We start from the raw sequence: 27,897 nt of genomic DNA on the forward strand, positions 1-27,897 counted from the left end.
CCTGATTTTTATTCCCTCCTCACAGGAGAGGCTCTCTCTTTCCAGGAATAAATCTAATGAAATTTTATTTAAATACAGTGGATACCAGTTAATCAGAGTAGCTGTTTAAGACAACTCTTAAAGAACAAAAACAAATCAAGAAAATAGCCAGGATTCCCTTAGTTTATTTGGGACATTATGCTGCTTAATTGGGACAAGAGACTGCTGCCGAACAGTTTCTAACCAGCGTTAGTCACTGGCACGTCGTGTGGCCATTAGACACCACACCGTGCTTAGAGCGAACAGATTTTAAATAACGCCATTTGCATCTGTTTGTGTTTAAAAAAAAGCTGTTATTTTTCTCACTGATTGTTGGTGAGTAATAAGCAGTAAGACAATCATAACTGTTTGGCTCACTGCAGTTTCAAGTATTTAGGCTTGGAGATGCCACAAATATCCGGGAATGAAAATGACACAATTTCACTACTTCAACAAATTAGGAACTACAAAAAATTTGAAGGTATCGACAATCAGCTTGAATGTTACAATTAAAATGAAAATTTGGAGGATGCAATCGTTGAAAGCATTGTATGAAGACAGTCTGCATAGGTGTTTGCACTGATTTTGTTCATTTACAGTCAATCAAGTGAAGAGTGGATGAATTCTTCCATCGATAACTAATACACAGATTTATAGTACTGTAGTAGCATTGGTGGTTTTCTAATTTGTTCTGTATTTCATTTAAATAAATAATTTGTTACTCAGTTAAATGGGAGTTTGTCTTTTTTATACCTTTGTAACTATTTCCATGAAACTTCCAACTACTTGATTGAGCAGCTACTTAATTGGAGCAAAATGGTTCTGATGTGTCCCAATGAACCAGAATCCACTGTCTATGTGAAGACTGGAACACAAAGTTTCAGATTAGTTTTTCCCAGGCCCCAAATAATTACAGTAAGATACCTTCACACTAGTACTGAAGCCCACTGTCAATTAAGGCCTACAGATCATTTGCCTTCATCATTTCTTGCTGCGTCTACATATTAAATTTCAGTGGATTCCTGTGAACACTGACACATTTCAGCCTCTCACTATTTATAAATTGATGTCTGATGTGCTGAGTCTTTCTAGCATTTTCTGTTTTTATTTAGAAAAGTACTATTTTTATCTACGAAACCAGATGGCCCCATTTTTCCACACAGGGAAACTTAAGTGTATGTACTGATTGGGCAAGCCAGACCAGCAATAATATTGCCAATGACTAATTAATGTGGTATATAAGAAATGTTTTTTTAAGCTCATTATGTTGTGGAATCAATAAGGATACAGATTATAGAGTCATAGAAAAGTACAGCAGAGAAACAGGTAATCTAGTCCATGTCAAACCATTTAAATGCCAATGAGGAAAGGTTAGTTAATTATTTAATAATTAGAGGGTTTTGATAGGAAAAATGATCCAAAAATTTTCCTGATGAAGGGTCTCAGTCCAAAACGTTGGCTACTCTATTCTCTTGCCTGACCTGCTGAGTTTTTCCAGCGTTGTGTACGTATTCTATGATCCAAAAATGACTTTTCTTAGATTATGAACTAAGTTCAGATTCCACGCCTGACAAGCTGGTAGTTGATCTCGTGTCTCTGGATTGTTAGCCAGTGTTTTGGGGTTTACTCTCTGCTCATGTAATCAGTGCACAAACATTGTACCCAGTCAGCCTGACAGGATTTACCGGTGAGGAGAGTGGAAAGGCTGGTTACTGTTCGTGAATGCAATGTTCAAGGCCCCAAAAGTTGATCACTGATGTAAAACTCAGTATGGATGTTAAGTGTTGTGTATAACCCAACCTGTAATAGCTGCTGCAAACAGAAACAGCTCTCTATATCTATCCCGAGTGTATACAAATGTACATAAGTGGAGTAAATGTTCTGTGGGAAGGAAGGTTACTGTGGTTTCAAGTCCTTATTCAATTGACTATGTGTCATACCTGAGTAGATGAAGTTACAAAAGCATTTTGGCTCCGCTGCTCTTAAGGCTCATGATGAATTTTCAGAGACTTTAATTTTCTTAGAGTCTACCTAAATGTTGATTGACTCAAGTTTCTGACGAATTGGAAAGGATCTGTGATGAGATAAATTCAGGTGACCGCCAGCACTTTTTGTTCCACACAACACCCTTTCAGTCAGAAGCTAGGTTACGGGTGAATCAAGTTCAAGATCAAGTTTACTGGTCATTCAACTATACCTGAATACTCATGAATACAGCCAAACCGAACAGCTTTACAACAGGACCAAGGCGCAAAACAAAGAACCAAGAGTCACACACAGCACAAGGCACATATAGTACATACAAGACAGCAGCAAAATACAGTCACACAAAAATACAGTCCAAACCCCTGAGTCCATGAATGTTGCAGCAGTCTGCAGTTGAACACAACACAGCTTGTCTTCTGCCAAGCAAACAATAGGGGCGGCACCGACTCCCACACGAACATCGCACTCCGGTGGAGTATCTGGCTCCGATGCCTTCCCCTGGGCGGATGTGAACAGGCGACACCACGGCTCGAGGCGTAGTCCTCGCTATGACCAATACCACGCAGTTCCTCCATCCCCAATAAACCAAGGAATTAGACTCACACCAACAATATTCAACAGGGTCTTGCAATCACAAGTGAAGTAATTAAGATGATCACTCACCATTAGATTGCAAACCACCTTCACCCACTCAATCCTTCGATGCCTCTCTGACGCAGGCAGTGATGGATTGCATTTAACTGCTGATACAATAATGAGCAGCTAAACCGAGCCAACCTCTGAATACACAGGCCAGACAAAAGATCCTGGGCCAACTGTTTGCTGCTTAACAGCAGGGATAGTCAACAGTGTTATTCCATTACAATTAGGCCTTGTCTAAATTGTACTCACACACATTTTACATGTTAATCAGCATTAATGGAGTAGACAGAAGGCAGAATCAGGAGTCACACTTTTCTCCTCCAAGGTCCACCAGTAATAACACTGAAGAAAATTATACATGGTACGCAGTTTATCTGACTTAGAGAATGTAAAAAGGCATAATATATTGAAGTTAAAAGTTCATAGTTACCTTGTCATGAGTTATGTATCTGCATGTAATTTTAAGAAACTTCTCTGTGAAAGCTTCCTCTTCCTCGGAAGTAGAGGACACCACCCTTGCAGGCCGGATACTGCTGTGAGTTGGTGAAGCAGTTGAATCTTTATGTTGAACATTTTCCACATCCTGAAAACAAGTAAATTCAACTGAGTAACAAATAATCCTGACAGATATAATATACAAATACAAACTTTCACTAATTAGAATGAAGACAGAGCCAAAAATGGAAAGTTAAATACATAGTATCTAATTATAAAATTGCAACTTTTCAATTATATACCTATTTTACTTCTTCAACGTGACTAACGTTGGCTTTATCTTCTTGCTCGAAAAAGTGCACACAGACAGAACAGAGAATGAGGGGTGATGACTGAGACAGGTGAAAGGCAGGCAAGACGAAGGCAGTACAGAGTACAGAGACAAGGGGGAGAGAAGGAGACTGGGGGGGGAAGTGGGAGAGTGAGAGGCAGAGGGCAAGGAACAGTATTTAAACCAGGGGGAATGGGAAAAATTTACAGAAATTTCAGACGACATACAATTTTCACCCATTATATTCACGAAATGAAATTTCTGAAACATGTCAGGCAACATAATTATCCAGGAGGAAAAGGACTGATAATCCTTTAGCTCTCTATCAAAGCAAATTCGATACAGAAATGAAACAAATAATTTTAAAAAATGCTTCGTTTACAAAATTGCAACTTGAGATGAGGGATCAGCTCGCTGCTCTGTGAGGTTTACTCGTCTCTGTGCTGAATTGAGGTTGTCGCCTGTAACTAATGGACTCCTGGATCAGCTGCTTTGAATCTGGGCTTCGTGTTGGACTTTCAGCTCACTGTGTCTCGCTGTGGACTCACTTTTGTAAATTTCAGTTCCGAATGCTACTTGCTCAGGGTTATTGTTTGCACGAGTTAATTTTTTTCTTTCCGCACAGTGGTGTTTTTTTTTAATGAGTTCGATTGTGTTTCTTTGTTTTGTGGCTGTTTATAAGGAGATGAATCTCAAGGTTGTATAAAGTGTACATACTTTGATAATAAATGCATTTTGAACTTTGAAGGTAAGGGAGATGGGGCAGTGTTCTTAACTAAAGATGAGAATGGGGCGATCATGAAAAATGAGATGAGATCTACGGAGCAGAATGCTGAATACATCTGGATAGAGATTAGGAATATTAAAGGGGAAAAAAAAAGTACTAGCAGGACAGGTCTGTAACATTATAGTGGCACAGACAATATATCAAGAAATATCTGATGCACGTAAGCACGGAACGGAAATTGTCCTAAGGGACTTTGGTTTACAGAGATCGAACAAACGAAGCTTGTCAAGCCAGTCTTGAGGACTTCATATAAGGTATCCATGGTAGCTTTCCCGAATAGCATGTTACTAAACCTGCACAGGAAAATGTTATCTTAAATCTTGCCCTGTACAAAGAAGCAGTTAAAATCAATGATCTTGTAGTTAGGGATCCTTTTGGAAAGAGTGCTCACAGTATGATTGAATTTCTCATACAAATGGAGAGTGCAATAATTTGATCTAAATTAGTGTATTATGCCTAAACAAGGGAGACTACAGTGGGATGAAGAAGGAGTTACTAGCATAGACTGGGAACACAGGCTATATTAGTGGTCGCCAACCCGTCGATCGCGATCAACTGGTCGATCTTTGGGACTTTCCCAGTAGATCCTGAAAAAAAAAGAAAAATAAATACACAAATACTGTTGAGAGATTGTTTCCGGGTTGCGGGGTTTTAGTTCCGTTCTTTCTGCCCAGTGCGCATGCGCATAAGTCCCCCGCACTACACAGTGTAATTCAGTGGTCTCCAACCACCGGGCCGTGATGAAACGATATGAGTCAGCTGCACCTTTCCTCATTCCCTGTTGAACTTGAACCCACGTGAGGTCATCAGTCACCTAAACTCAGTGATACCCTCGTGCCAGGGATCACTGATCGGCCTCACGCAGATGGCGGGAAGTGCCGTTGCTACTGGCCTGGAGTGCGGACAGATGGGCACCGCCTCTAAACCTGTTTAGCACACCAAATGTTCGTGTGGAACCCGATGCTAAAATATTCACAGACGACCTAATTCGGGCTCAGGGCCGCTGCAATCTACTGAAACAAACTTTTGTCAGCCAATAGAACCTACAAGGGGGGGCGGGCATGCGTCCTGCCGCACTCCTCGCTCGGTCGGTCGCTCTATCCAGACTGCGACTGCCATGGCCCTGGCTCCGGCCCTTACCTTGTCTTCTCACCCCACCCACGACCAGCCGCACCTGGCCAAGGTGGCTGGCGAGCAGGAGGCTGGAGTTCGGGCCGGAGGCTGTCTAATGAGGCAACAAAGCCCTCAAAACTGCTTCGGTACCTTGAGTCCAAGTATCCTGCACTTAAAGACAAACCCGTTGAGTTTTGTGAGCGGAAAAAACGTGAGCACGCGGGACAGAAGCTAAGTGCTGAGAGCCACGAAAACTAAATTGCGGAATAGACTGGACATAAGGAACCTGCTTTGAGTATCGCTGTATTCCGGTCGTGTTTAACACCCTCCCACCACCCCCCCACCCCCCCCATCGGCTGGTCCGCAAGAATATAGTCAATATTAAACTGGTCCACAGTGCAAAAAAGGGTGGCCCTGGTGTTTATACATTATTTCTACTTCCGGGTTGCGGGTTTTACTTCTGGTCTTTTCTGCCCCGGTGCGCATGTGTGTAACTAATCCATCTGGGGTCAATCTTGCCTTTCACTAATGCCAAGGTAGGGGATCTTGGGCTTAAAAAGGTTGGTGACCACTAGGCTATATGGTGGGAGAGTTTACGAACAGTTTATCTTATGGATAGGGGAATCAAGGGATATGGGGACAAGGCAGGAACCGGGTATTGATAGTAGATGATCAACCATGATCTCAAAATGGTGGTGCAGGCTCGAAGGGCCGAATGGTCTACTTCTGCATCTATTGTCTATTGTCTATAACAGTGGAAGACTTTCAAAGAGATTCTTCACAGTGTGAAAATGAAAAGATTTGGAAAACTTTAAAAAAACAAGAACCACTTTGCAAGCAATAAGATAGATTATGAATCTAAACAAGTACAAAGGACCTATGAAAACCAATAGTAACAACTTCTACAATTATATTAAAAGGAAAAAGGTGGCTAATAAGAATCTAGGTCCCTTGGTATATGGGAAGGTGAAATTAATTTTGGGTAATGTGAAAATGGCCAAGGCCTTAACAACTATTTTGTCTTGCTCTTCATAGTGGGGGACACATCTAACGTGCCAAAGAGAGATGTTACAGATTATATGGAAGATGAGTTCCTCGATACAATCGCTATCACTAAAGGCCTTAGCCAACTACTGGGACTATAGGTATGATGGTATACAAGCCAGGGTGGAAGATGTAGAAGTGTTTGTGATAATTTACCATAATTCTTTGGACTCCGAACAGGTCTGAGTGAAATAGAAGACAATGAAAGTCATGCTACAGGTTAAACTACACTCTAATTCCTGAGGAAAGTTAGATGAAGCTGAACTCTTCTGCAATCACCAACACCATCTTACTCAACAACCTAGAATGCATCCTATCAAGATTAGGCTTGGTAACCCATTTATTTTCTATCTCACCAGTTTCCTACTCAGACACATTCTATACTACCTCTGCATGTCCAAAGATATTGACAGCATCCATTTCCCTATCTGGGAACAATCCAAACTAGTTACTTATCCCAACCTTTTTACCTCAAAGTTTGGATATTCAACTTCTAGGCTACCCACAGATTTTACATATGTCCCAGGTAAGATTTTATGTTCAATTTTAGTCTCAACTTCTCCTTTCATTTTCCTCACTTTTCTTCTGGTTCTTTTTTAGATTGTTCCCATGCTCTCTTATTCTATTTCTTCATACTCTGAGTATTTCTCCAATTTAGTTCCCTGCGCCTGCCCCCTTATTATAATGCATCATACCTGTGCTCAAAACATCTCTTTTGCAAGGGTTTAACAGTTACTGCTTTAACAGATTGATAGTTTTACCTGTAGTCTGCAGACTTATTTAAGTGAATCTCCAGGAGCACATTGGGGAGATAATTAAAAAATCTTGTTACTCAAACCAATGTCTGGGGGTTTAGTTTTCAATTTCCAATCTGGATGAGTTGCCAATTCTATCCTAATGGAAGCCTGGATCTTATTATGTGAGCTAACTTGCAGAGGATATACAGCAAGCAACTGAGCACAGCAAGTAAGTATCATCTCAATCCACAGCACAGAGAATCAAAGGCAGATGTTAACATTTTGAATTCTTGCACATGGACTTTACAGCATACATTTCTAAGCTGTGAGTAAACGCAGGTAGGATGGAATTTGTAACTTTGCCTAGAGGAAGTTCTTGTTGAATTCAACTACTCTGCCATTCTGCAGCACCCCTCTCATCCCTCCCCCTACCCAAGGTCATTGCCTACTTCAAGTTGGGCTCTGATTAGCCAGTCCAGTTTGTTACCTATATTGTGCAAATGCCACTTTTCTATTCCTGCAGCACTGAAGTGGGAGTTGTTTCTCATAAGTAGAGAATGGTATATCACAGTCCTGGACCCTCGACCCTCGACCCACAATGTTGAATCCCCCTTTTAATCTACTCCAAGATCAATCTAACACTTCCCTTCCTTTTTAGCCCTCCATTTTCCTTTCATACGTATAAGTGTGAGGTGCTACATTTTGGTAGGACTAATCAAAACAGGACATACATGGTAAATGGTAGGGTATTGAGGAATGCAGTAAAACAGAGTGATCTTGGAATAATGGTGCATAGTTCCCTGAAGGTGGAATCTCATGTGGATAGGGTGGTGAAGAAAGCTTTTGGTATGCTGGCCTTTATAAATCAGAGCATTAAGTATAGGAGTTGGGATGTAATTTTGAAATTGTACAAGGCCAAATTTGGAGTATTGTGTACAGTTCTGGTCACCGAATTATAGGAAAGATGTCAACAAAATAGAGAGAGTACAGAGGAGATTTACTAGAATGTTACCTGGGTTTCAGCACCTAAGTTACAGAGAAAGGTTGAATAAGTTAGGTCTTTATTCTTTGGAGCACAGAAGGTTGAGGGGGGACTTGATAGAGGTATTTAAAATTATGAGGGGGATAGATAGAGTTGACGTGGATAGGCTTTTTCCATTGAGAGTAGGGGAGATTCAAACAAGAGGATGAGTTGAGAGTTAAAGGGCAAAAGTTTAGGGGTAACACGAGGGGGAATTTCTTTACTCAGAGAGTGGTAGCTGTGTGGAATGAGCTTCCAGTGGAAGTGGTAGAGGCAGGTTCGATATTGTCATTTAAAAAAAAATTGGACAGATATATGGACAGGAAAGGAATGGAGGGTTATGGGCTGAGTGCAGGTTGGTGGGACTAGGTGAGAGTAAGCGTTCGGCATGGACTAGAAGATGGTCTGTCTCCATGCTGTAATTGTTATATGGTTATACATGTGTCTAAGAGTCTTTTAAATGTCCCTGATGTACCTACCTCTACTACCACCACCTCTAACAGCACAGTCTACACTCTTTGTGTAAAAACTCTAGCTCTGACATCCCCTATACTTCCCTCCAATCACATTCAAATTATGTCCTATGTATTAGCCACTTGCACCCTGAGAAATAGGAGCTGGCTGTCCACTCTATCAATGTCTCTTATCATCTTATACACTTCTACCAAGCCACCACTCTCTTTCTTTGCTCCAAAGACAATAAACCTAGCTTGCTCGACTTTTGTTATGAGACCTGCTCTCCAATCCAGGCAGCATGCTGGTAAATCTCCTCCCCACCATCTCTAAAGATTCGACATCCTTCTTATAATGAAGCAACCAGAACTGAACAAAATTTACCAAGTGGTCAAATCAGTGTTTTATAGAGCTGCAACATTACCTCACGGCTCTGGAACTCAGTCCCCGATTAATGAAGGCCAACACACCATGCAACTTCTTAACCAGCCTATCAACTTGTGTGGCAACTTTGAGGGAATCTATGGGAATCTTTGAGGGAATCTACCCCAATTTCTCAGCATCTTCCATCAGCCCTGTATTCTGCCTCCAAATTCGAACTTCCAAAATAAATCGCTTCATACTTTTCCAGACTGAAGTCTATCAGCCATTTCTTAGCCAAACTCTGCATCCTATCAATGTACCAACCATCTACCCTATGCACAACTCCACCAAGCTTCATGTCATTTGCAAACTTACTAACCCACCTTTTCACTTTCTCATCCATGTCATTTATAAAAATCATAAACAGCAGGGTCACAGAACGAATCCCTGTGGGACACCACCGGTCACTGACCTCCAGGCAGAATAGCTCCATCTTCCACGACCCTCTGCCTTCTACACACAAGCTGATTCAGAATCCTTGCAGCCAAGTTTCCCTAGATCCCATGCCTCTTGACTTTCTATATGAACCTTATCAAATGCCTTACTAACCATATACACCACATCATTGCTCAACCTTCATCAATTTTTACAATGGATAATAAACTTTTACATAATTGGTTTCAAAAGGGGATTAAATACATAGGTGATTGTTTTGAAGGAGTTATATTGATGTCGTTTGATCAATTAAAAAATAAATATAAAATATCAAATAACACCCTTTTCTGTTATTTTCAATTAAAGGCCTATTTACGAGATACGCTGGGTCAAACAATGTTAATGCCAAAACCTAATGAAATAGAAATATTAATTCAAAAAGGAAAAATTAAAATGTTTACATCTTGTATGTACAATTTGATTCAAAAACAGAAAATTAAATCAGGAATTCATAAATCAAGACAAAAATGGAAATCTGATTTGAATATTAAAATTGATGGAAAAAACTGGTCAAGATTATGTTTTGATAGTATGATAAATACAATAAATGTCCAACTTAGATTAGTACAATATAATTTTTTGCATCAATTATATATAACACCACAGAAAATAAATAGATTAAATTCAAACATGTCTGACCAATGTTTTCGACGTAATCAAGAAATTGGTACTTTTTTACATTCTACTTGGTCTTGCTTTAAAATTCAACCATTTTGGATAAATCTAAAACTTTTATTGGAACAAATTATTGGAGTACAACTCCCACATAGCCCAATATTATTTTTATTAGGAGACATTGAAGGGACAATACCGAAACTTAAATTGAATAAGTATCAGAAGAAATTTATAAAAATTGCATTGGCAGGTGCCAAAAAAGTTATCGCAGTTACTTGGAAATCTGACTTATATTTAACTATGGATCATTGGAATAATGAAATATATAGCTGTATTCCACTTGAAAAAATTACTTATAATCTAAGAAATGAATATGATATATTTTTGAAAAATTGGCACCTATATCTACAAAAGATAGAACTAAATATATAGGTCCTTTGAAGATAAAATTACAAAGTAATTGGGAAAAATAAAAATAAAAAAATATTTTGAACTCCATGGAGCATGTGGGGATCCTCCGATATTCTCTCTTTTCTTTCTTTTTTTCTCTCTTTAGACAAGGGTTTAAGGGGGGGAGGGCTAAGAAGAGGGGAGAGGGTCAAGATTAATTTTTTTTCATTATTCTAATATTTCATTTTCTATGTAATTCTCTAAAAATGTAATAAATAAATTTTTAAAACTTCATCAATTTGCTTTGTCACTTCCTCAAAGAATTCAAATAGATTTCATGAGTTACAACCTGCCCCTTACAAAGACATACTGATGTCCTTCTCCATATGCTCTGAAGTTCTGTCTCTAAGAATCCTCTCTTATAGTTTGCCCACCTCTGATGGAAGACTCACCCGCTTATAATCCCCAGGATTATCCTTATTACCTTTCTTCAACTAAGGTAAAACATTTGCCACTGTCCAATATTCTGGGACTACTCCTGAGACCAGTGAGAATGCAAAGATCTTCACCAAAGGCACAGAAATCTTATTTCTCACTTCTCATAGTAACCTGAGTTACACCCTATCTGGCTCAGGGGACTTAACAATCCTAATGTTTTCAACAAGCACATCTTTTTTAACATGTTACAACAATGTTCCTTCTGCATTCACAGATAGTCCTTGCTCCTAAATGTTACATCCCAAGCTATAAGTGTATTTGTGTCTTGATTATATGTCATTGTACAAAATGTTTGAATAAAATGTTTTAAATTACGCTGCACACACAAATGTCATGATTATCTAATGAATACAATGAAGCTTCTACACCTTGACCTCAATACTTCCATGTGCAATTGGATCCTTGATTTCCTCACTTGAAGACCACAGTCAGTTTGGATTGGCAACATCTCCTCTACGGTGTCCGTCAGTATAGGTGCACCACAAGGCTGTGTGTTTAGACACCTGGTCTACTTAGTTTACACTAATGACTGTATGGTTAAGCACAGCTCCAATGCCATATTTAATTTTGCTGATGACACCACTATCGTAAGCCGAATCAAAGATGGTGATGAATCAGTATATAAGAGGGAGACTGAGAATCTGGCTGAGTGGTGCCATAACAACAACGTCAGCAAGACCATGGAGCTGATTATTTACTTCAAGAAAACCAGAGGCCATGAGCCAATCCTCAACAGAGAATCAGAGGTGGAGAGGGTCAGCAACTTTAAATTCTTCAGTGTTATTATTTTGAAGGAATATATCTGTATCTGCCCAGCACATAAATGCAATTATGAACAAAACATGGCAGCACCTTTACTTCCTTAGGAGTTATTGAAGGTTCAGCATGACTTCTAAAACTTTGACAAACTTTAGTAGATGTGTGGTGGAGAGTGTATTGACTGGCTGCATCACAGCCTGGTAATGAAACGCCAATACTCTTGAACAGAAAAGGTACAGAAAGTAGCGGACACGACACAGTCCATCACAGGTAAAGCCCTGTCCACCACTGAGCAAGGACAAGCTCTCTTCTCACAGCTGCCATCAGACAGAAGGTACAGCAGCTTCAGGACTCACACCACCAAGTTCAGGAACAGTTAATACCCCTCAACCATCGGTCTCTTGAACCAAAGGTGGTAACTTCACTCAATTTCACTTCATAATTGAAATGTCCCCATGGGCCTATAGACTCACTTTCAAGTACACGTCATCTCATGTTTGTGATATTTATTAGCTTATTTATTATTTCTTTCTTTTTGCATTTGCAGAGTTTGTGTCTTTTGCCTTGGGTTGAATGCCCAAGTTGCTGAGGTCTTTCATGGATTCTATTATGGTTATTATTCTATTACTGGATTTGAGTATGCCCACAAGAAGATGAATCTCAGGGTTGTACATGTTGACACAATATATTTTGACAATAAATTTACTTTAAATTTTGATAATGAACTATGAAGTTTCCTTAAGGCTGTCATAGCTGGGGGCTTGGGGGATGAGCTCCCACTACCTATAAAATGTTCCCAATGGTGTGCAATTCAAATAGCCTCTGACCAGCTCCAGGCCCACACATGGCACAGTTACTAAGTCCAGCTGCACCATTTCTACTGACAGCAAAAGGGGCAAAGGAGGGTTACTACTGCCTTAAAACCCGTTACTCTGGACAGATGGGGATCATCAGCCATGGTTGACAGTTCATCTAGGAGAAAGGAAACTCTGATCTCAAACCTCCGCTGTCTTGGGGCTACACCCCCTCATGTGGAAGGCTTCAGGAGTAAACCCTGAGAAAAAAATCTGGAGCTGGAGTCCCTAAGACATTAAGTTCAACACCGACTGGCAACTCCTGCGCACCACTGGTGCCAAACTGTACCTGTATCTGCCTTTCTTATGATTCATCATCCGCGTAGAAAGGGGGAGCCTGCTACATGGGAAACAGCTTGCTCTCCATATTGTACTGTCCTGGCTTGTGTATCAAGACGTAGGCTAGGACACAACATCCATGGTCGACCCTGACCAACAGTGGGCCTCTTTAGCAATATAATGTATTGTTCTATAAATTCCTGTTCATTATCTTAGTCACAAGATTCAAATACAAATTGAGAAACTTATCAAATAAATCAATGCAGTTAGGACAGATCGACAGCAGAGGGCCCATTTGAAATACCATTAATTCACTCTTCAGGCCTTGATCTAATTACTCTTTACAACTTAATCCTTCTCTTTTATCACCTTTATTAGAATTTGTCTCTCAAATCATTAGGTAACATTTTACCATATGAGACATGTTACAAAGTGCAATGCATTTTTTTAATCTAGTATTCTGTTGAAAAGCGGAACAGTTTCTCTTTTGGACCAGGACTGGAGTCAGCTGATTTCAAAGCACAAGAACACATGTAGTTTGAACAAGGGAGATTATCTGGCCCTTCAAACTGACCAACCATTCAGTAAGATCATGATCAAGAACCTCTCAAATCTAATAACCTTGAATATTCCAATCTTTCAAACTTCTCCACTTTAACTGCTTCATTTCAGCTAGCCTCCATCTCTCTATAGGACACAGAATTCTAGAAGTACACTAGGACAAATTTTTACTTACCCAAGTTTTGATCCCTTTGTCTTGAAACTATACCCTCCCATTCAAGATGGTCCCTCTAGTGAAAACATCTTGACAGCTCCACTGTTTTGCCCACTTTGCATCCTAAATGTTTCAATAAGATCACCCCTTCTTCTTTTAAACTCCAAAAAATACAGATCCAAACTGTTTAACCTCTCTCAATAGGGCAATTCTCTAATCCAAATAATTGACAGGTCATATTGGATTGGTATGATTTTAAGCATTATACCAAGAGCATAATTGTTCTCTGTAAGCATTGCAGGAAGGTTTATCGTAGAATTTATCAGGAATTTCCTATCTGCATCTGGAATGGAGCTGCAAACCCTACAAAAGGCAGTGAATTCTGCCAAGCACATCACAGTTAAAGCCCTCCCAACCTTTGAGCACACCTACTTGAAATGCTGTCATTATCCATCATCAGAGATCCCCACCACCCAAGGCCATGCTCTTTTCTCACTGTGGGTATCAGGTAGAAGGTACAAGAGCCTCAGGACATACACCACCAGGTGCAGAAACAGTTACTACCCCTCAACCATCAGATCAGGCTCTTGATCAAAGGGGATAATTACACTCACTTGCCCATCCAATGAGATGTTCCCACAACTAATGATCTCACTTTAAGGAATTTTTATCTCATTATCTCATGTTCTCGTTACTTATTGCTATTTACTTGCACTTGCACAGTAAGTTGTCTTCTGCATTCTGATTGATCTTTCATTGATCCTGTTATAATTACTATTCTATCAATTTGCTGAGTCTGCCCAGAGGAAAATGAATCTCAGGGTTGTATATGGTGACATATATGTACTTTGATAATAAAATGTACTTTGAACTTTGAAACATGTGATAGGAGATATGCTGAAGAGCTATGCTGCTTTCTACAATGCTTATCCTTTTATAAATACAGAACACCCGAATATGTAAATATTTGCTGTTAATGTCATAGACTCATTGGGATATGAACCTTTGATATACAACTCTATTTCCTGTCATAATTATTAGCCACTCCCACCTCAATGAATACACCCTGTACTAAAATTGCATAACACATTTAACCTGAGCTTTCAATTTACTTAAAATTTCCTTAAAATCAAATAAATGCTGTACCCTTCATTGTTAGTTCAAATAACTTGTTTCAGCTCCAGTAGTTTTTGCGAGTGAATGAGGAAAGATACTGACACACGGTGTCAAAAGTTCTGCTTGACAAATATACAAAAGCTAAACTCCATAGCCCAATCCCAACGGCAAGTAGGATAACATGGATGTTCACAGAGATGTGCAATTTGATTAAGGGAGCACACGATGGACCAGTACACTGGATTTCTAGGCAAGTTACCTGTTTCAGTGAGGCAGCTAAGAATTTACACTCTATAATGATCTGTCTCTGATGCATAACCCAGAGAAGCTTCAGGCAAAGATTTTATGTATACAGGTTTCCCCGCTATTTGAAAGTAGAGTGTTTCCTATGAAATGGTATGCCAGAATACCATAAAGTGAAGAAGCAATTACCATTTATTTAACAACACACACAAAATGCTGGTGGAACACAGCAGGCCAGGCAGCATCTATAGGAGAAGCACTGTCAACGTTTCGGGCCGAGACCGTTCATCAGGACTAACTGAAAGGAAAGATAGTAAGAGTAAGAAATGTCGACAGGGCTTCTCCCTATAGACGCTACCTGGCCTGCTGTGTTCCACCAACATTTTGTGTGTGTTGTTGTTTGAAATTCCAGCATCTGCAGATTTCCTCGTGTTTACCATTTATTTATATGGGAAAAATTTGTGAGCTTTCGCAGACCCAAAAAATAACCTACCAAATCATGCCAAATAACACATAAAACCTAAAACAACAGTAACATATAGTAAAAGCAGGAATGATCTGATAAATACATAGCCTATACAATGTAGGAATACTTTTCCGCAATTATTGCAGCACTGTCCACCGTAGCGAAAATCTCACGCAAGTGCTCTCAGCAGCACTCACGGCAAAAATACTCGGTGCAAGCGCTCTTGGCAAAAGCACTCTCGGCAGAAACACACAGCGCAAGCGCTCCTGGCAGAAGCACTCTCTCCAGTAACCTTTAAGCTACGAAGCTGCTAAATCATACCAAAAGACACATAAAAATACACAGCTTATATAAAGTAGAAATCATGTACTTCCAGTGTAGTTTCACTTACCGGAATCGAAAAGACAGCGAGCACACTGATGATGGTGTCGGAGTTGAGTAGTCGGAGGTTAGGGTGGTGGGAGGTAGAGGAGACTGGGGTGTCATCTCATTATTGTCTGTTTCCATCAGGGCAGGCAGGTCACCTTCTTCTATGTTTGCCTGCCTCAATGTCAAAGGTCGAGTTTCGTCATCTGCTGTGGCTGATGTGGAATGGTTGAAAAACGACAGTATGCTTGACTGCTTAGCTTCGTGCATTTTTCTATCATACAGTTCTCTATAAGCATTCAAACCATTCTGCAAATATGCCCTAAACCTACATACTCTTTCAAAATTAAAGTCATATTTTTCTGCAAACATTGCAGTGTTGTCAATCGCAGCAAAAATCTCACGCAATTGCTTCCCGTTCAGTTCCTGGACGACTTCACTTTCGGGCCGTTCGCTACTGCGTTCGGTTTCAATTGTTATCCTTTCCGCTTCATCAGCTCTTCATCTCTCAGTTCTTGGTCATGGGATGCCAAAACCTCTTCAACATCATCTTCGTCAACTTCCACAAACCCTTAGCCAAACTCACTATGTCCTTACTTCATTCACCATGATCGAAACGCTTTATTATGTCTAGTTTTACACTAAGTGTAACACCCTTACACGCTCTTTTAGGCTTTTCCGATACCTTAGAACTCATCTTGCTAACGGATGCACAAAATAAATCGACGTAAAGCACAGATGCTCACAGGCATGTGTTTAAGCAATGCCGGCTAGAATGCAGCTCCGGGGGAGGAGCTTGGCTGCTTGGGGTGCATGCTGCCTTTTTTCGTAACAGTGAAAACACCTCCTGTTAGCGAAAACAGGTAACTAATGTATGTCTTTCGTAACAGCAAGGTGTCATAAAGCGAACGTTCAAAAACGGGGGACACCTGTATTGGCCAGACAGGGCGCACTGTGGAAACGCTCATCAAGGAGCATTGGAGGTGTATCCGTTTTGGTCACCCAAGAGATCAACAGTAGCAGAACATTGCATACACAATGACCACAGGATTGACCTTGAAGGCACAAAACTACTGTACTGTGCCGAGATTTTTGAGACCGCCTGCTGGAGGGAGCCATTGAAATAAGACCAGAGAAAAAGAATTTCAACAAAGACAAAGGTCTCAGTCTAAGTAAGAACTGGAATATGATTTTGAACAAGGTGGGACAGCAGAAAACCTGATTGGTTGAAGACTCACCAATCAGGACTAGACAGGCCTAGGCATCAACCCCAATGAAGATGGCAAAGTTTGTTATCAAAACATCGGTTAAAATTGATACCTGGACTCAGCTGGAAGCCTGAGAAAAGTTCATGCATCATATACACTGGGAAAACACAATCCTTTTTCAAAGATCTTACATTTTACGAGTCAGAAGTAGAGAAAGAATTGTTCTGCACTTCAAATGAAACTATGAATGTATTAAATTCTCTACAAGCTGGCCGGTGATGTAGTGGCATCAACACTGGACTTCGAGGTGAGTGGTCGAATCCAGCTGGCTCTTTGCACGCTTTTTATGTGTGCTGGGTTGAACGTTGAGCTAGCAATTCACCCTCATTAAAAACAGACAAATGCTAAGGAAATGGCAAAAGTTGCCTCCTGATGCACCACAAAACATGGAGAGAAACAACAAGATCTCAGTGAAATGCCTTGAAATGAAATAGGTGAATACTACCTGTTCTTTACTTTCAACCAGGGGCTAGGAGAATAATTATTGGAGATAAGATTGTTAGCAGACAATGGCAGTTTTATAAATTTGTAAAACCTGACCTGAAATCAGATTTTTTGTTGAATCTAGGAGTTCAGACTGAGGGAATAAATACTACATATATCTGAGATACAACAGGAGACCTAATCCTATTTCTTACATTCCCATTAGCTGAATTTAACCTCCACAACTGCCATGGTGGGGCCTATACTAATTTCTTAGGATTGTTTAGCTCAAGCCGAAGTTACTGTCCTGGAAATTTAACTAGTGCGCCATCTGCAGTATTGTATAGTTAGTAGTACAAATATGACATTTTTCAGGTAAGCTCCAATGAAATCTATAACAGACCTCTCTATTATGTTTGGTGGACGCACCAGCGTGGATGGAGCCTGGTAGCTCCCTAGGATTAGCAAATTGTTGACAAGTTCCAGAGTTGGAGTTCTGTGCGAGCCAGAGGAACAAGGTCCGATGGCCCTCAGGGTTTGCGAATCGGTGACACCAGAGTTTGAGACCTAATGTTCAGTGATCAGCAAGTCCTGTGGTTGATGCCAAGGATTGAGGCCCAAGGGTTGAATCGCAAGTCAGGGCTATGGGCTAGAGCCCCAGGTCTGCAAATCCTTGCAAGTCTGCTGGGGTAGTCGAAGGCCTGACATCTGCATATCCAAGTCCAAACCTTTGTCTGGTGGAGCCTGGTGGCCAAAGAATGCATAATGTCTTGAGGTTAGAGGACAGTATGTCAGTGGGTGAAAGGGAGGAATGGGGTTGCTTTTGCTGTTGTTTTGTTGCTTCTTGTGTTCTGTGTTGATCAGCCAAACACTGTGGGCATGTTACATTGATGCTGAAACGTAGTAACACTTGCAGGCTGCCCACAACACATCCTTGGGTGTGTTGGTTATTAACACAAAGGCAGCATTTCACTGTATATTTTGATGTACATGTGATAAATAAACTTGAACCTTGAATGTTACCATGGCCTCGCTTTCAGAACATGCCTGTCGGGTGGTTTCAAGGGGGTCTTGTTGTATGCCTACAGCACCATTGTTGGTTTTATCCATTCTGCCTTTAGAATGTCGGTTTGCCCAGGTAGGACGGCCATGATTTCCCTTTCATAAATCTGTGTTGGCTCTATTCAGTCTTTTATTTTCTAAGTGGCTTAATGTCATATCCTTTGTCCTAGGGTGCAGCACTTTACAAACAACTGAACAGATCAGCAGTTCTGTGTTTTTCTTCCTCCTGCTTTCCAGAACAATGGAGTCCTATTTGCTACCCACCAGTCTAAGACAAACATATCAGAATCTATAGATTTTTAGCAGCGATAATCACCATGCCCGTAGGTATGCGGATGCTGTTTCAAAACTCTAGAATGCAGATCAGCAGGTCCTGTGACTCATTAACATTACATTTTCTTTGCTACTTCTTTCTTATATTTCCTCATTTGTACTGGAATTGAGTATTTCTATTTCTATTGCTTTTGTACCTTCCTCTGTGAAAATTCTTCATTTCCTATGGCCTTTCTGCATTTCCCTTTGTAAATTCTCCCTTCCATGTCTGGGGGGGATACCCAATGGCTCCTACAGAAGTTCTTGCAGCTTGTCCTTTTTAAATGGTTTTTGCTCGGATATTCACTTTCCCTTTCTTTACTGATTTATTATTTATCCTTTGTTGATTCTCAAATTCTCCCAATTATCAGCTTTACTTACATTTTATTTTACTGGCAAGTTTGGACATTGAATCCAGCGAAGTGATGCACTTTGAGAGGCTACACCAGGAGGAAGACATAATGATGGCAGGGCCCTGGGGTAAATGGTAGAACAGAGAGATTTGGGGGGGGGGGGTTCAAGTACATAGCACCCCAAAAGTGCTGGTACAGTTTGACAGGCTGGTTTCACACTCCATCAGAAATGGCACTGAGTTTCACAGCTGGGACACCATATTACAGCCGTACAATACATTGGCAACACTATATTGTGTGCCGTTCTGTGTGCTAAGAATGATATTAAACTGGAAGGAATGCAGAAAACATTCACAAGAACGTTGTTGGATTATGGAGGGCTCGAGCTTTAAGGAGAGAGTCAATAAGTTGGTACTTCTTTCTCTGGAGCAAAGGTGGCTAAGGGGTGACTCAACAGGTTTACAGAATCACAAGGAGAATACATAAGGTGGAAAGTCACCTCACGAAAGGGGAAACCAATACAGAAGGCCACTGGTGTAAGATGAGAGGGGGAATAATAAAAGGAGACTAGAGGGCAAGATTTTCCACATGGTTGAGTATATGGAAAGTGCTGCCAGAGGAAGTGGTAGAGGCAGATACAATTCCAACATTAAAAAGATATTTGGACAGGTTCATGGACAGGAAAGATTTGGAGTGATACAGGCCAAACGCAGGCGAGTGGGACAAGCTCAGGTATGCAAGCTGGTCAACATGAATGAGTTTCTGTGCTATTGTGGCATAGTTAGATAGTACCGTAGATTCCGGACTACAGAGCGCACCTGATTAAAAGCCGCTGGCTCTAATTTTAGAAATAAAATCAATTTTTTACTTGTAAAGGCCGCACCGGATTTTAGGCCGCACCGGATTTTCGGCCGCAGGTGTCCCACGTTGTAATATGAGATATTTACACAGAAAGATATTACACGTGAGGATTTTTTAACTTTTAATTAAATCCATATGGTAACAAAAACAAATACATATTGCAAATGCTTTTTTTCGAACCGTGCCCGTAACGCGGCTACTTTTAAATATACGTTGCGTATACTTCTTTACTGAACAACATTCCAATATCTCGTAACGACTGGTAAAAAATATATATACTGCAGCCTACAGGAAAAGTTATTGATCGCCTTTAACTTAAAAGCAGCGTTTTCGCTCCGCCGCTCGCCCCCCGCCGTCCCGTTTATCGCAAACGGCATTTAAAAGCAGCGTTTCGCTCGGGTCTAATGCCCCCTCCTTCCCACAAGACGCGGCGAAACCGGGTGTGACGTCATAGCATCCCGCGATGTAGTACAGAAAACAAATATAGTTAAAACTCTTCTAACTTTAACTAGAAAATGAATTACTAAGCGAAAATATTATAAACTAAATAACTGCCATAAAGGCAGCACAATGCTTTTCTTCGAGTGTTTTCCATGTTGATGAGGGTGAGTACAAATGACTGATTTACAATAATTTAATTGTGAAAGTGCGCTTGATTTATTGTACAATTTCATTGGACCTCTGTGAACTACTCATCAATTTTATTGGTCTACTGTTATGAGGCAAAATGTTTACGAGGCGGCATGAAAAAAAACCATGTATTAGCCGCTCTGTATTAAAGGCAACAGAGTTCAAAGCTGTTCAAAATGTGGGAAAAAAGTAGCGGCTTAAAATCCGGAATCTACGGTACTTAGATAGTTTACTCACTAACGCAGCCTCAATGGCTGTCACTCTCACCTCATCTCTCAAATACAGCTCTTTGGTCCAGGCTTGCATCAATAAACTGTTGAGGCCTGCTGCCAAAACACAATGTGCTCCCTTAGATTCAGACTTCAGAGCCTTGCTTAAGATGGGTACCAAGGAGCTGAATTCTATGAATCTGGCGAGGAAGGCAGTCTTTGACAGTGAGGCTGCAACTGATTGAATGTGATATCCAGGAGGCCTGGTGAAATGGATAATGGAATCAAGGGGGGGGGGGGGGGGGGGTGGAGAAAGCCCAGTGATTGGAGTCACACCTCACACAAAGTCAGATATTTCTGTCTGCTGGAGGTCAACCTTCTCAACCACACAGTATCACTGCAGGAGCTTCCAGAGCAATGTTCCCATCTTCAACTACTTATCAAAAACCTTTCTTCCATTATGTCAGAAAAGGGGATGTGCTGATATCTGAACAACGTCCAGTTCAATCTGCAATTTGCCAGAAAATTAGGCAATGCATTCCTGCATGCAGCATACCTGGACATGGAGCAGTCAGTAGTCACGGTGCTGTCTCACATCATTGGTAACCCAAGTTCAAACCTGACCTTCAGTGCCATGTGGAGTTTGCATGTGGCTATATGGGTTTCCTTCCACTTGCCGAAGAACTACACATTAGCTGGTTAAATGGCAACTGTAAATTAGTCCTAGGGTATAAGTAAGAGGTAAAGTCTGGGGGAAGTTGATGCGAACATGGGGAGGGTAGTAAAGGACGTACATATATAAATGGGTGCTTGATGGCCACCCTTGCTGGATCAAAGAGCCTCCCTATTTGCTGTCTGACTGCACGATTGACTACTGATAACCGGAAAACTGCACTTGTGCTACAGAAATGCCAAGCAACGACCAGCTCCAACAAACAACCAATCCTTGATATTGGACAACATTATCAAAGGCATCCGGCAGTCACCATTGACTGGAAACAACTGAACTAGCCTCATCAATCCTGTAGCTGCAACATCCAAGCCAAAGCTAACAGATTTAGGGAACCGTGGTTTTCAAGAGAGATTGAGGCACTGGTTAAGAAGGAGGAGGCACATAGCAGGTATAGGCAGGAAGAAGCAAACAAGGTACTCGACAAGGGAGCACTTAAGAAGGAAATCGGGCATGAGGTTGTTCCAGTGGACAAGTTAAAAGAGAATCCAAAGGGCTTCTTCAGATATATTAAGAGCAAAAGACTAGCAAGGGTCAAAATTGGTCTTTTTAAAGATCAAAGTGGTCATCTATGCATGGAGTGGAAAGAGATGGGGGATTTCTGAAATGGATTTTTTGCATCTGTACTTACTCCGGAGATGGACACAGAGTCTATTGAAGTGAGGCAGAACAGTTGTGCGGTTATGGACCATATGCAGATTACAGAGAAGGTGTATGCTGTCTTGTGGCAAATTAGGGTGGGTAACTCCCCGGGGCCTGACAACAAGATGTTCCCTCAGACCTTGTAGGAAGCTAGTATGGAAATTGCAGGGGCCCTAGCAGAGGTATTTAAAACATCCTTAACTACGGCAGAGGTGCGAGAGGACTAGAGGATTGCAATGCTGTTCCGTTGTTTAACAAAGGCCCTAAAATAATCTGGGCAATGATAGGCTGGTGAGCCAGACATCAATAGTGAAAAACTTACAGTAAGATAGTCAAAGGGACCAGATATACCAGCAGTCCCCAACCACCAGACCGCAAAGCATGTGCTACCAGGCTGCAAGGAAACGATATGATTTGTCGATATGAAACGATATGAGTCAGCTGCACCTTTCCTCATTCCCTGTCACACCCACTGTTCAACTTGAATGCACACGAGGCCATCAGTCGCCTAAACTGATACCCTCGTGCCAGGGATCACTGGTTGGCCTCAGGTAACCAGCTGCCTTGCACAGCCAGCGAGAAGTGCCGTTGCTACTGGCCTGGAGCGCGGACAGATGGGCGCCGCCGCTAAACCTGTTTACCACACTGAATGTTCGTGGGGAACCCGGTGCTAAAATATTCACAGACGACCTAATTCGGGCTCAGGGTTTTGTAAGTAGCAGAGCAGCTACCTCACTGTGATCTATTGAAAGACATCCCTCGAGCCAAACTTTTGTCGGCCAATAGATCCTACAAGGGGGGCGGGCACGTGCCCTGTAGCACTCCTTGCTCGGTCGGTCGCTCTGTCCAGACTGCGACGGGCCCCTCCAGCCCTTACCTTGTCCTCTCACCTAACCCACGACCAGCCGCACCTGGCCAAGGCATCTGGCAGTGGGCGGGATGCTGGCATTCCGGCCCGGAGGTTGTCTAATGAGGCAATGAAGTCCTCAAAACTGCTTCGGTACCTTGAGTCCAAGTTTTTTTGAGCGGAAAAAAATTTGAGCAAGCAGGACAGAAGCAAGTGCTGAGAGCCACAAAACCTAAATTGCGGAATAGACTGGACATAGGGAACCCCTTTTGAGTATCACTGTATTCCAGTCGTGATTACCACCACCCCCTACCTCCGTTTGCCAGTCCGCAAGAATATTGTCAATATTAAACCGGTCCATGGTGCAAAAAGGTTGGTGACCCCTGAGATATACAGTACAAGTATTTGGACAGACAGAGAATGATTAAGGATAGTCAACATGAGTTTGTGCATAATAAATTGTGTCTAACTAATGTTATGGAGTTTCTAAATGAAGTTACCAGGAAAATTGATGAAGGCAAGGCAGTGGATGTTGTCTACACAGACTTTCACAAGGCATTTGACAAGGTCCTCCATGGGTGATTGGTCAAGAAAACTCAGCAGCTTGGCATTCAAAATGAGGTAGTAAATGGGATTAGATATTGGCTTGGCAGTAGAAGCCAGATGGTTGCCTCTCTGACCGGAGGCCTGTGACAAGTAGAGTGCAGGGATCAGTGCTGGGTCCGTTTGTCATCTATACCAACAATCTGGATGATAATGTGGCAAACTGGATCTGCAAATTTGCGGATGACACCAAAATTGGTGGTGTAATGTACAGCAACGAAGTCTATCAACACTTGCAGTGGGATCTGGACTAGCTGAAAAAATGGCACATGAAATTTAATGCATACAAGTGTGAGGGTTTGCTCTTTGGGAGGACAAACCAGGGTAGGTCTTGCATGGTGAGCATTAAGGCACTGAGGTGTGTGGTAGAACAGAGGGATCAGGGAATAGAGACACATAATTCCTTGACAGTGGTATCACAGGTAGATAGGGTCATAAGGAGAGCCCTAGGCACATTGGTTTTCATATTGAGTATGGGAGTTGTGATGTTATGTTGAAGTTGCACAACATGCTGGTGAGGCCTAATTTGGAGTACAGTGGATCCTGGTTAATTGGGTCATTGGTTAATCGAGGCAGCCACTTTTTGTGACAACTCTTAGTGAACAAAAAATAATAAAGAAAATAGCTGAGATTCTTTTTGCTTAATTAGGACACTATGCCGCTTAACTGGGATAGGAGACTGTTGCCAAACAGTTTTCTAACTAGTGGCAGTCATGCGCATTTGTGTGGCCTTTAGAAGCAACAGAACAACAGTTTTGAAATAGTGTGCTTGTGTTATGTTATCCATTTGGCCCGACGGCTGCCGATTCAAAAAGCAGTGATTTTTGATAATTTTATTTAATATTTTGACTTTATGCAGGAAGGAAATGAAGGTAGTCCATTATCTGCACTAGATGTCTACACTGATTTTGTTCATTTAGTCATTCAAAAGAACACAACAATGTAAAATGGATGTCCTCCATTGTTAACTGTTAGGAATTAATACATAGTTTTATAATACTGTGGTAGTGTTGATAATGTTCTAATTTGTTCTGTATTGTATTTAAATACATAATTTGTTACTCAGTTAAACAGTAGTTTGTTAAACCTTTTAATTATTTCCATGAAACTTCAGCTAATTAGGGCAGCCACTTAATTGGGCCAAAAGATACTGATCCTGATGGTCCCAGTTAACCAGAATCCACTGCATTGTGGGCAGTTCTGGTCACCTACCTACAGGAAAGCCATCAATAAAACTGAAAGAGTGCACAGAAAATTTACAAGGATGTTGCTAGGACTTGAGGGCTTGAGTTACAGGGAAAGGTTGAGTAGGTTAGGACTGTATTCCCTACAGTGTAGAGAATGACAGGATATTTGATAGAGTATATAAAATGATGAGGGGTAAAGATAGGGTAAATGCAAGGAGGCTTTTTCCACTAAGGTTGGATGAGACTACAACCAGAAGTCAAGGGTTAAGGGTGAAAGGTGAAATGACAGAAGTGAGAATGTGGAACAAGCTGCCAGCAGTAGTGGATGAGGGTTCAATTTGAACATTTAAGAGAAATTTTGATAGGTACATGGTTGGGAGGGGTAGCACCTCTGATGGGGGGGGGGGGGCCCTTTTCAGTGCCGCTCATGCACCCCTTTTGTCTCCACCTGGTGCTCAGCTCTCACCTGTGGCTCTAAGTAGCTGTAACACATGCAGCAGCCACACCCCGGTAAACTGTCTAGGCAAACGGGCCAAACCAGGTGAGGGTAGTCAACGGATCTTCAACCCTCGGTGAGGTAGGGGATTTGCCTATCCCAGCGTGTGAAGTCTGGCCATGGCGGATTGAGCGGAGAAGACTTTTATATATTTTCCAAAGTATATCTATCTTTTTAACTAAAAATTTTTTTTGATCAAATTGACTCTCTTACTTCGTCCTTTATTTGGAACAATAAGAAACCAAGAATTAATAAGTATCATTTACAAAAATCTAAAAAAGATAGTGGACTTGCACTTCCTAATTTAAGACTGTATTATTGGGCTGTTAGTATCAGACAATTATGTTTTTGGCTATATTGGCTCGACAAGAGCCAAAAACCAGTTTGGGTTGATTTGGAATTAAAAGCTGCCAAACAATTTCATTTAACCTCAATATTAGGACTCTCTAAACTCTCTCTAAAATTCCGAATTTAAATCTTTACCCTGTTATTAAACAGTCCTTACGGATTTTGTTTCAGTTTTGCAATTTTTAATATTTTAAACAATTTAAATTGTCTAGTTCTTTATATCAAATTTTTTTATTTAAACCTTCAATAACCGATCCCATTTTTCTCCTGTGGAGAAATAAAGGGATCCGTTCTTTTACAGATTTATTTTGTGATGGTCGATTGATGACTTTTGAAGAGTAAGTTAGCAAATATTCTCTCTCTCATACACTCTTTCTGCAATATCTTCAGGTTAGACATTTCTTACAATAATACTTATCTAAGTTTCCATATTTGCAAGAATCTGATTTGTTGGATACCATTCTGAATTTGAATCCTTTAGTAAGAGGTTCCATTGGTAGAATTAATAATTTATTTTTACTACAAAAAGAGAACATCTCACTAAAGATTAAACAAGATTGGGAGAGAGAACTTAATATGACCTTTGTTAATGAAGATTGGTTGCAAGTTTTGAAAAAGGTAAATTCTTCTTCTATATGTGTCATTCACTGTTTATTTCAGTTTAAAATTGTTCACAATTATTATTTAACAAAGGAGAAACTATCCAAAATATTTCTTAGTATAGACAATTACTGCGATATGTGTAAAACTGAAGTAGCTACTTTGTCACATATGTTCTGGTCATGTTCATTAAAATCTTTTTGGAAATCTTTATTTTCTACAATTTCTAAAGCTCTGAAAATTAATTTACAACCTAACAGATTGACTGTTCTATTTGGAATAGTTCCACATCATATTCAGGGTATTTCATCTTCAGAACAACATGTAATTGCATTTGTTACATTATTGGCAAGAAGGGCTATTTTATTAAAATGGAAAGATACCTCTGTCCCTACATTAATTGGATGGTTTTCTGAAGTAATGTTATGTCTCAGTTTGGAAAAAAATAGAAGTAGAACTTTTGATCCTCGATTTGATTTTGAGAGAAGATGGGGCTCTTTTGCCAAATATTATCATTTAATTTGAATTATTTTATATGGTTTCCTTCCAATCTTATTCTATATAAACATGAAATGGCCGTTGATGATTCTTTTTTTTTATATATATATAGATGATGGTAAGACGTATTGCTCCGGGGGTTGATTCCTAATGGTTTTTTCTCCATTTTTGTAGTTAGTGGAGTTTTTTTTAGTTAGTTGGGGTTTCCTTTTTTTCCTTCTTTTCCTTATATATAAAACTTTTTTTTTCATTTTCATATATTACGATCAGCTTTTTTTCTCTTCAGCATTATTAATTGTATATATATCAATTTGTTGAAGTTTTGTATCATTTTATAGCTGTAGAAGATTATGTATCAATAAAAAGATTCTAAAAATGAAAAAAGAAGGCAGGCCAGCAGGCATTTGTGGAGCGCTAAGAGCACAACAAGGCACAACCTCTGCAAGAGGTGGTGATCTCTTTAAACTTACCTGGCAGAAGGCAAAGGCAAACCACTGCTGTAACCTGCCACGAACACGATTTTCCAATATGTCAGAGAGGCGTGGAGGGAAATCGTCCGCCAACTGGAAATTCCAGATGCAACCTAACGACGACAACATGGATGGAAAAGGTATAGAAGCCTTTGGTCCAGGTGCAGGTTGATGGGACTAGGCAGATTAATAGTTCAGCATGGAGTAGATGGGCTGAAGGGCCTGCTTTTATACTGTACTGTTCTATGATTCTATCACTCTAATATCCTAGGACAAATGACTCTCATTCCTTCAACAACAACCACCAGACTCATGACCCAGCGTGGATAACTTCAGTCACTTCAACACTGAACTGATTCCATAACCCATGAACTCATTTTCAAGGACTCTACAACTCATGTTTTCAGCCTGTATGTATGTATTTATCTACCTTTTAAAAATATTTGCAGTTTGTCTTCTTTTGCACACCAGTTGTTTGTCAGTCTTTGAGTGTAGTTTGTCATTGATTCTATTGTATTTCTTTGTTCTATTGTGAATGTCTGCAAGAAAATGAATCAGTATCAGAATCAAGCTTAATATCACCAGCACGTGATATATATTTAAAATAGTTTATTTAAATAAATACTGCAAAA

The 27,897-nt window shown here is 40.6% G+C and overlaps 1 protein-coding gene across 7 annotated transcripts in view; it reads right to left on the bottom strand.

Moving 5' to 3' along the window:
- LOC140731158 (oxidation resistance protein 1-like) overlaps nt 1-27,897 on the bottom strand; it is a 520,392-nt gene that overhangs the window by 152,931 nt on the left and 339,564 nt on the right. For all 7 annotated transcript variants that reach the window (XM_073052584.1, XM_073052590.1, XM_073052557.1 and 4 more), the window contains one exon: nt 3,077-3,229. In XM_073052584.1, the coding sequence (XP_072908685.1) occupies nt 3,077-3,229 (153 nt within the window). The remainder of the gene's footprint in view (nt 1-3,076; nt 3,230-27,897) is intronic.

This window comes from Hemitrygon akajei, chromosome 1 (genome assembly GCF_048418815.1).
Source record: "Hemitrygon akajei chromosome 1, sHemAka1.3, whole genome shotgun sequence".
NCBI lineage: Eukaryota > Metazoa > Chordata > Chondrichthyes > Myliobatiformes > Dasyatidae > Hemitrygon > Hemitrygon akajei.